This window comes from Nothoprocta perdicaria, unplaced genomic scaffold, assembly GCF_003342845.1.
Source record: "Nothoprocta perdicaria isolate Ctin4 unplaced genomic scaffold, notPer1 scaffold_50, whole genome shotgun sequence".
Classification (NCBI taxonomy): domain Eukaryota; kingdom Metazoa; phylum Chordata; class Aves; order Tinamiformes; family Tinamidae; genus Nothoprocta; species Nothoprocta perdicaria.
This window is the reverse complement of record NW_020455755.1, coordinates 1,131,735-1,141,871: the sequence shown is the minus strand read 5'-3', so window position 1 is coordinate 1,141,871 and position 10,137 is coordinate 1,131,735. Positions and strand designations below refer to the sequence as shown.

Below are 10,137 nucleotides of genomic sequence, written 5' to 3'. Positions count from 1 at the left end.
AGCCCGGCCCCGCAAACAAAGGTCAGCTTTGAAGCTGAACGGGAGCAAGGGACCGCGGTGGCAAATTCCTTGGATGTTTTTACAGGCTGTAACCAACGCGAGGTGAGAGAATGGCTCCCAGCCACCTCCTCCCACTGGAAGCGCTTCATTCACAGCCGCGGGAAGGAGAGGGAAAGGCCGCGTGCATGTTCGGGTGCGAGGACCCCCCTCGCCCGGGATAGCTGGGAATGCTCCCGTAACTCCTGCTCACCAGGAGCCAGGGAGCCTGAGCCGCCCTCCGAGCTGCAGCTGGAGTCTTTGCTGTAAGGACAAAGAGACAAGGAGCACAAAAACACTAAAAGGAGCTCCAGCCATGGGAAAGGATAAATGAGTTGTCAGGGCTTGGTAAAACCCCTTAAAGTTAATCCAGGGCCAAATCCTGTCGGGCAGCAGAGCAGAGCTTGGCGTTGCGCCTACCAAGGTAGGATGCCGACATTCTGGCAAGAGAAGGGCCAGGGAGCAGAGTGGGAGCCCAGCAAGTCCCAGTCACAGCAGGTTCCAGGAGAGCACAGAATGCTCCTTCCCGGGCTGCACCTGCCAAGCAAGAGGCTGCAGCACTTCAACACACAAAGGGGAAAGCTCAGTGCTTAAAAAATGCAAGCAAAACCCATCTGGAGGCTGCCTAGGGCAAGTCGGACACAGGTTGATGAGGGCTTGATGGACGTTTTAGGATGCAGCATAGACTGTTCTGCTTTTACAGCAATCCCTGTGCCCCCTCCGCTCCCTAATGCACCATTTCTCTGTGCTGAGGAAACCCAGAGCTCCTCAGCACAGCAAGAGGCAGCACCGCTGCCGTGCTCTGCCCCGCAGAGGGGCTTGTGGAGGAGCTCCCTGCCTGTGCTCGAGCCCAGAGCCCTCCCGAGGCCCCGGTGTTCACGGATACGCATGGAATGCGGGACCCCGCGCAGCGCGGGCTGCTGAAGCCGCTGAGCTGATGAGCAGCAGCTATTTGTCCCGTTGGTTATGAGTTATTACTCAGCTAGACACTGCCCTGAGGGAGGAAACATCTGATCATCTTTTTATAAACACAGTTGGCTCCTCTGCCACTCTATAAAGTGCTCTGAGAGCCACGGCTCATACATGGACAGCGTTGCCATGAGTCACAGTCTGGGGAAAGGTGTCAGAAGCACCGCTCAATAAATAGAGCAAAACCCAGGGAAGCCTCATGTGGGCAGCAACACCAGTCCCGGTCAGAGACTGAAAGCTGGATAAAAATGCTTCCCATGTTTCCTCTTTTCATCTCCAGTCTCCCAAAAAAAGGCCACGAGAAGCAGCACATTCTTTGGGCACAGGAAGGAGCACTCGGAGGCGAATTCCTCAAGCTTGGAAAAGAACGGACGCTGGAAAAGGGTGTCACACAGCTGCCTTGCTGCACAGAAGGAGGAGGGAGCCCCGACACGAAGCCCTAGTACTCCCCAGCCCACATTCAGCAGCCCCTGCGTCCCTCCCCTAAGCCACAGGGGGAAATAACCCGGTGGAAGTGATGCAGGGAGCAAGGCAGCAAATAAACAAACGTCATCTCCCCCTGCGCTCCCTCCTCGTTAGAGGCAACCCTTGATAATGACGAATAATTACACACGTGGAACAAAGCTACCGAAAGCAGCCTACGTGCTCCGCAGTTTCATACACCTTTGCTTTTGTCATGGCACATCTGGAAGAAATATTCTACATGGAAAATTGAATTACTTTGCCTATAAAAGAGAAAATCATGCAATATTCCTCCCCCAGTAATGAGCCACACTGTTTAGTGTAGCAGATGAACACACACACAGCACTAAACACTGCCGTGCATTTAAAGCCCTATTCACAAACAGCAGCCGCTGTCTTGGACTTTGCTCCAATTAAACGCTTTCAGAATGCTGGTAAAACAGGACAGTAACAGTACATGGAATTTGCATTTAAATAGCACTTTTGCCTGAAGACATCTGGAAGCAGTTTCTTTCTCCAGCTGTTTCACCCACAGATACATACCTTCCATTCAGCATGCCAGGCCCAGATGTTTCAAAATAGTTTCATTCTTGCAGTGAAGCTGAGCAGGAGTCCCAGGGACTTGAACCTCCTCAGCAGAGGAACAGTTAACGCTCCAAGTCCTAATGCAGAACACCTGCCTGTGGTGGAAATTGGAGACAAAAGCAGAGCCCCACAATGGAAAAAGGCAAAGCCAGAAGCTGTCAGGCAGCTGCTGGGCAGCGTGCTGGGAAGGACAGAGCGCTCCGCGCAGAGCCTCACCCTGCTCGAGAACCACGCTTGGCTTTAGGCCGCTTGCAGCCCCCAGAGCTGCACAATAAATCATTCATAAGGAGGGCTGAGGACACAAAGGGCCGGTGTCCATTGCACGGGTTACAGGCAGGTGAGCAGGGCTCAGTTTCACTGCCTAATTGCTAAAGGCGCGAGCTCGAGGCCTCTGCCCTCAGCCCAGAGCAGGCGCTGCTGGTGCAGTGACGCATGCAGGAGCAACAGACCCACTTTCCACTTGCCTGAAATGGTTCCAGGGAACACACTCCCGCCAGCCACCAGCAGGTCCTCGGCTCCCTGCTCCAGATGGATTCACACCAGCACTACAAGCGCTAGATACAATTATATACGATTAAAATGGGTGGTTGTCAACAGGCACAACTAATAGACGAAGAGGTTTGTCTCAAATTTGCATCAGCAGCCCCTTGCACTCCAGCTGACATCTGTGAGCCAGTTTATATCGCCTGCTTTGACCAGGACCACTACACACTAGGAAGGCTTAACTACTCCAGACAGGGTGCTGCAAATGTTTCCTAGGAGCAGCAGCATGAAATCAGCCCTGGCCACGCCAGGAATGCCGCGCCTCCATGCAGCCTGGCGGATCCTAAGCCACACGAGTATGCTTGCGAGCGTGAGGTTTGCTGGCACTGTCTGGGGAGGAGGAGTGTCACTCCCTGCTCCTCCCAAAGTAGAAACCACCTCTGCTTTTCAGCAGCATAAGGTGCAATCTAGACCGGCTGCAAGCAGCAGCCATAGTACTACTGCTCTGGGAGTCAGCCCCATTTACAAGTACTTGATACTCTTGCACTTTTGGCTACACCTCAGTTCCCTCTTATTTCCTCTGAGATGCTACTGCCCTGCAGCACGGTTGTACTCTGCAATAGAGAAGAGTCCAGAGCAGCTTTCCCCAAACTTGCAGGGGCTACAAGGCCCAGAGAAGTTATTGTACAAGCTAGAGACCAAGGGAGGTGGTCTAGGGGCAAGCCCACCACTCCTGGGGAGCTGTGGGGCTAAACACATGAGCTCCAGGCAACTAGGAACCATTTCAGATCTCACCTTGTTTACCAGGCTCAGGGAGGAAGCACCAAGGGACAATCTACTCCCCCACAAAGCGGGAAAGACCTTTGAGCACATAAAGGAGCCAGGAACTTAGCCGCTATAACAAGTTCTGAAGTCATGAAGAGGCTGGTCCCAATACCTTTATATCTACGATCCTCAGCACAAGAGCACCCTGGTGCAGCTGCAGTCGGACACCACTTACTCCAGGACCCTTCATTCGGGCTGCCGTTTGAGCCAAGCTGGAGGCAGCACCAGCAGAGGGGACGTTGCTGCTCACATTGAGTTTCTCTCCCATGAACCTGCAACCTGAGGGTCATCTTCCAGGCCACAGAACTCAGCTCTTATTCCACACAAACATGATTTTTTGCTTCAGACAGCTAGCAATGAAGAAACTAGAGGCTGTTGAAATGTGTCAATTCACCTTTAATGTTTGAAAAAAATAAATGGTATTTGAGCCATTGCAGTTATGAAGGGAACATATCTTGCTCCACAACAGACTGAACAGGTTCACATTAGACTCATGCTTGAAAGAAAGAAACAGAACAAAACATTCTCCTTTCAGCTCAAGAGTGGAGTTCTGAATAGACAAGACCACAAGGGTGCCCTGACAGTCCAAGGCACATTACCCCCAGTGCAGACATTTCCATCAACATGAAGTCATGACAGCTACATTCTTTCTAGATACAACATGATTCTATCAATATTACAAAAATTAGGCATACTTTGGATTTTGCACAGAGACAAAGACTTTTACTTCAGGAAGTGTCAACCTGGGTCATTATTTCTCAAGGAGTAGCTCCCTCACTGTGCCCTTCCCCACCCCACAGTGGGTAAAAGCAATGGCTTGTTACCAACAGCACCCCAGAGCCGTGAGCCACGCTCACTAGCCCAATGATTGTCTATGTATTAGTCAACAAACCAATAAATAGACCTCGCTGCAAGCACCAAGTATTTACTTAACCATCACACAGCTTTTGTTTGTCCTTCAGGATTTCCCCTACCCAGAAAAAATAAAAAGCTTCCTGCAGTTTAATCCAAGAATCAGTACATACTGAGACAACATCACTGCTGAACCTATTGGAGACCAAGACATTTTCTCTGCCTCTGAAGCAGATGTCACATGAGTTTCTTTCACACAAACATCACATGTAAATTAAACTTGGTACTGTGCTTTAAGAACAAAAGCAGATATCAGAACATGGAGGACAGTCCTCCAGAAATAGCTTATGAGCTACAGAAAATAAAAAAGGAGACAGTGGCCACTTACAAGTCTTCCATATGACTAGCTTGCTTTAAGGAGAGCATCGAGTTAAGGCAGTGTTGAGACAACCGGCTACGAATACGCCAAATAAAGCTGTTGTCAGGAGTCACCAACTGCACAGCCCAGTCCCTTGGGGAGGGGCCCCAGGGCCAGCCTTGGATCTCAGCAGCAAGTCTACAGACTTGGCCCCAGCAGGCTGCTTTCTGCTCAACCAGCAGCTCAAGGGGGCCTGAACCTGAAGTCCTGTAGACCAGGCTGAGTCGCTTACAAGTCTAGCTCAGTATGTTTCAGCAGAGCCAAAAATACAGTGGTGGGCACTGAAGAGAGAACTCTGAGGGTGCCAGCTGCAAGGCTGTCTATGACAGTCCAAGGTGGAGTTCAACTTCTGGGTGAAAAACCCATCACCAAGAGCCACCCTACCAACTTTCAGGGAAGGTTTAAGTACCTGCACTGAGGCTACTGGGAGAGCCAGCTCTCTACAGTCTGCAGGGTGGATCCTGAGGCTCACACTGGCATTGCTCCTCATTTCAAGAATAACAGTCTAATAAAACTTGATAAGGAAGTCAGGGTCTTTTTGGCCTGCCCAAAGAAGTCTTCCCAGCCTCAAAAAAGGAATTACCACTGAGGGAGCTGTGGAACAGTTTTATTTCTTCCCACGTAAAGGCCGTTGTTTAAGCATTTACAGGTTTTCCTAGTGCAATACAACCAAAAAAAAGCAGTAACAAAAAATGCCGCCTTCTTCCCAGGCAACTAAACAGAAGTAGATTTTTACTGCAACATATACACATTAAATATAGTATACAGTCCATGCAGCGGCATAGCCATGTTAAAGGGAGTCGTGGCTTCAGCCATCAGTGCATTACAGTCCAAATTTCACTTGCTCCTACTTCCTATCCGGACTTGAAGAGAAGAATTGCAACCTGACCCAAGTAAAAATAGATGAAGTGCTTTGTCTCATGTGTTACATAGCTGCCAAAGTTTCTGCCAACAATGCAGTGCCAAGTTGGGTTGTATTTCTTGTCAAATTCCTGAAGAAACAGAGAATAGAGGCGTTAAGGCCAACAAAGCCCACATGAAAATAGTTCAAGCACAGATTCTTAGCTGGTTCTGTTCATACACTAATGCTTCTCCTCCCACCTGCGGCGTCTTTAGATTCCCCATTGCAAGACGCTATTGTATTAAGGGAGGTCCTGCCCGAGACAAGCGAGGCCCCTGTGCTGGATTGAGTGATCAGCCACAAGCAAATCATCTCTTAAGACTCTGCACACACCAGCTTCAGGCAGAAAGAGCAGATTTAAGAGCTCTCCCTGCTAAAGTGCTATTCAAGCCACACACGTAGGCTAGCTCAAGGGAGCATTTCTCTTTCCCCATTCCAAGCCCACTCACAAAAAAAAATAAAAAAAGATTCTGGCATGTCTGCTCTAGCAAGGCATTTGAGCTTAAAGGTCACCTAAAAAAGGAAAAAGCATGGCTTCTAGTGTTCAGGATTCCCCTTCATGAAGGGGAGAGTCTGCAGCAAGAAGGCAGAGTTAAATTCATAGGCCAGACAGCATGCAAAGACCTAAGAGGTCAGGGCAAGCAAGCTGAATGACTTTGTACTTTTTGTTAGGGAGAAGAAAAGGGTTAAAGACCATTTTCCTTCCTAATTGATAGGCATCTCCCAAGAACACCCTTCCTGCTCCTGACACAGCTAGAAGAACAGACTCAAAGATTAAAGCAAGTGTTAGTGCTCAGACAGCAGCAAGACAGTTTAAGCTCTTGGCAAGCAACCTTTGAAGTAAGAAAAAGCCTTCCTGCCAGGGCATGAAGGTGCATCATTATTGCATCTCTCCTCCCAACACACATTCTTAGGAAATAAAGCCTAAGTTTCAGAAGCCTTTTGCTGCATTCATTCACATTATAGATTGCCTTGCCCCAAGCACTTTGAGGGAAATCTTGCCTCATCAGACCAAAGTGATCTGGAAAGTTATAAGACACCTTTGAATCCTTTGCATTCAAGCTTAGATTACAAGCAAGACCTAAAAGCTGGCCCTAGTGCCAGGACTGTGACCTGGATAATCACATTTTCCTCCCCCAGAAACACTCTGCCTGACCACAGAGAAGCCAGTGCACAGAAAGGACAACACCCCAGACACTAACAAGCACGTGACTGACACCAGTGGCCTCCTGTGAACAAGCAGCTTCCAAGTCAGGGCACCTTGCACTGCTTTTAAAGCAGCATCTCCACAGAGTCCTGCCAGCCACCACAGGACACCATCCTCCCTGTGCCCACCCGCTACTGCCAGGGGCACAGCAGGACAGAGCGCCACACATGCATAGCTCTGTTCTTGGGAATAGGAGTAAAGCAGCAAAGAAAGTATTCTGCCTCCAACCAGGGAAGTATGGCTCCTCAGATAGACCCAGACCCCTGACAGCCACAAACTCACAAGTACTTTGGTGGGTCTCAGGCAGAGCAGTCCCTTCCCCAGTTACCTTCTTTATGTACGCTGCAATGTCCTTTTCTATGTTGTACTTCTCCATGGCCTGTGTAGCACAGTCTACAGCATCCTGCTGCATGTCCTCGGACATGTCCGCATTCTTGATCACAGCCTTTCTGTCAGACATTGTGAACCTAAGGCAGAACAGATTCCTTTAATCTCTTTCCAAGAGAAGAGTCTTCCAACACATCAGACATTGTCCTTTCCATGGCAGGCCATGACACAAGCTGACACTACAAAGCCCCACTGCAGCCCAAGCAAGGTTATAGGGCAGCCCCCAGGATTCTCTATGCAGCTGGAACACCGTAGCATTGGCACAGCCTGGAGCTTAGACCAGACAGGTCAGCAGCACCACCTGCATTTCACACATGCAGAAAGAGCCTCCTGCGTGGGAGGAGGAAAGACCTGCAGAGACACAGCCCTCCTGTGCATCAAGAAGCTGGAGCCAAGTTTTCCTTGCAGGTGCACCCTGCTCGACTGCTCAGAGCACTGCAGGTGAGAGCCCCGAGCACCGTGTGCAGCCCCCAGGCTCAGGAAGCTGAACAGCACTGCTGTAAGTCAGCCCATGCCAGGGCGCAGTTACTGTGGGTAGTTCAGCCTAGAATGACAGTGCATCCACATCCAGCCTGTCATTCCCTCCTTCACCACTGGTTTGCATGGAAATCCAGACTGCAGGTGTGAAGGCAGAAAGAGGCTAACACCTTGGCCTGGCTTTTCTCCCTCTGCAGGTGAGGAGCAAGAGGGGTGCTGGAAACCAGGAAACCAGCACTGGAACAACCCATTGCTCCCAACTCACACACAAGGGCCAGGCTATCTGGGGGACTAACCAGGCAAGACCTACACTGCGAAGGTCTGCAGCCCATCACCTTGGCAGAACTTCCTGGAATTCAGCAGCACTGGGAATTGGCCTCTTTGCTGCTAAGAGACTCTCCTTAAGCTTGCGGGGGAACCATTAAGTTTACTAGACTCTTCCACAGTGCTGCAGGTCCCATGCTACGCCAAAGATGTTTTCAAGTAGTGAAACTACACATTTTTAGCTCCACTTGGGAATGGAGAAAAATCTGCTGCAATGATTGCTTCCTGGAACAGTCCCAGAAAACTGAAGGAGTAGCTTTGTTACAGCAATTAAATGAGCCTGCTAACCAGAGAGAAAGAGAATCCAGTTACATAATTGCAACCCTATGATTACAATACTTCAATTCTTTACTCTGCCTGCTGTTGAAGTCTTCAATTGCAACCTTAATTTATACATTTTAGATACAATGTTTAATAGAGCACCACTATTAGCACTCACTAATAACATCAGGAGGAGTGACAGATCCTGAGCTCAGACTCCAGCAGGGAACACATGCCTATCACAGCTCTGAGGAAAACATTTCCAGCCAGTTTGTTTCCTTCTGTGCTGTTATTTAAGCCAGCAGGTTTTAGCCTACGGCCTAGAAACCACTCTGACATGGCAAAACACAGCTCAGGAAGGCTGTATCAAAAGCCTCTGGATTTGAATTCATTACCCAGACCATGCTCCTTCAGAAAAAGGAGCTGGGCATGCAGCAGAAGTTCACTTTTCCCAGAGATGCTCTTCTTCAAGAACTCTCTATAGGTGCCTTTGGGGCCTCAAGCACGTCAGGCCTTTACATGCCCCTGATGCACCAAGTTCAGAGGGCACTATTACATAACCCGCCATCAAGCAAACACTTCCTGCAGGTTTCCTCCTCTGTTGCTTAGGTCAGGAGCATTTCAGTGCAGGCCCACAGCACCAAGGCCCAGCAGCCTTGGAGAAATAAAACAGCAGCATGGCTGTAGCCCAAGCGCTGGAGCAGAGCGGCCTTTGCAGGCCGGCGTTCAGGGCTGTCAGCTGCGCTGCAGGAGAAAGGGAGGGTCCCTGCAGCCGGGGTGGGGGGGGCTCGGGGAGCAGCTCCACATGATGCCCCTTACACGGACTCGCACAGCAGCCCCCAGCCCTGACACAGCCCCACATGGAGCATCACTCCCCCTGTCCTGCAAGGCCCGCAGCACTTTGTCCCTCCTCCTGCCTCGAGAAGTGGGGGCTTGCACCCAAATCTGGCCCTGCAAGGGGGAAGGGCAGAGCCCAGAACGTGCTCCGCAGCATCAGGAGCGCAGCCCCGGGCCGAGCCGAGGGGTCCCACAGCCCCAACACCACCCCTGCTCCCCACGCGGGGCAGAACGGGGCCTTGCGGAGGGAGGAAGCAGGGGGTCAGCCCGCGCCCCACCCCGCCAGGACGAGCCCACAGGCACGAAGCGCAGCCCGGCACCCACCAGGGCAGGGGGGCCCCGAAACCCGGCCCGGCCCCCGGCAGCCCCGCTCCCCTCCGCGGGGCCGCTCCCCGGAGCCAGGCGCATGTGCGGCCCAGGCCAAGGCGTGACCTTCACCGGGGCCGCTCCGGAGAGCCGGGGCGGCCGTGACCTTGCCCGGAGCGGCGGCACCGGGGCAGGGCGGGCCCCAAGCGGGACGGGCAGCGCGGAGCCGCCCGCACCCAGGACACCCTCCCACCCTCCTCCATCCGCCCGCCCGTCCTTCTTTCTCCCCTCCGCCGCCCGCCGCCCCGTCCCGGGCGCCGCCCGCCGCTCACCTTCACAGTGACAGGGCCGCGCCGGGCGGTCACCGCGCACGATGAGGAGGAGGGCGGAGGAGGCCGGACGCCGCTCGCCTCAGCGCGCCCCGAGCTCCGCGCCGCGCCGCTCGCCTCAGCGCGCCGCGCGCTCTGCGCCGCGCTCAAATAGCGCCCCGCCCGCTGCGGCGCGCGGCCCGGCGCGCCCCCATTGGCTGCGCCGCCCCGCGCTCCGCTTTTCCATTGGCTGCGCCGCGCCGCGGCCCGCCGCCCCGGCGCGTCCGCCCGCGCTGCTCTGCCTACATCCTGTTTCATCCCACAATGCCGCGCGCGCGGCGCGGCGCGGGGCGGCGCCTCGGGGGAGGGGCGGTGCTGGGGGGGGGCTCGTGCCCCCTGGAGGGGGGGCCTTGGGGACATTGGCCCGGGGCCTGATCCGTTGGAGAGGGGCTCGGGTCGTTTTGGGGGGCCCTGGTCCCATGGGGGACCTTGCGGGGAG

General features: G+C 52.9%; 1 protein-coding gene across 1 annotated transcript; it reads right to left on the bottom strand.

The window, feature by feature from the left end:
* Positions 1–3,853: 3,853 nt before the first annotated feature.
* DYNLL2 (dynein light chain LC8-type 2) lies at positions 3,854–9,744 on the bottom strand. Its single transcript, XM_026047759.1, has 3 exons — positions 9,663–9,744; positions 7,067–7,205; positions 3,854–5,622 (listed from the first exon to the last, which is right to left on the bottom strand). The coding sequence occupies exons 2-3, from the start codon at positions 7,196–7,198 to the stop codon at positions 5,485–5,487; spliced, it is 270 nt and encodes an 89-aa protein (XP_025903544.1). The 5' UTR covers positions 7,199–7,205; positions 9,663–9,744; the 3' UTR covers positions 3,854–5,484.
* Between the last annotated feature and the right edge of the window lie 393 nt (positions 9,745–10,137).

What these genes read in the sequence shown, in the direction of transcription:
- DYNLL2 (XM_026047759.1), bottom strand. Translation starts at nt 7,198, where the DNA reads ATGTCTGACAGAAAGGCTGTGATCAAGAATGCGGACATGTCCGAGGAC. An exon ending in TTGCAGCGTACATAAAGAAG is followed by an intron (nt 5,623 to 7,066) that starts GTAACTGGGGAA and finishes CTGTTTCTTCAG; the next exon opens with GAATTTGACAAGAAATACAA.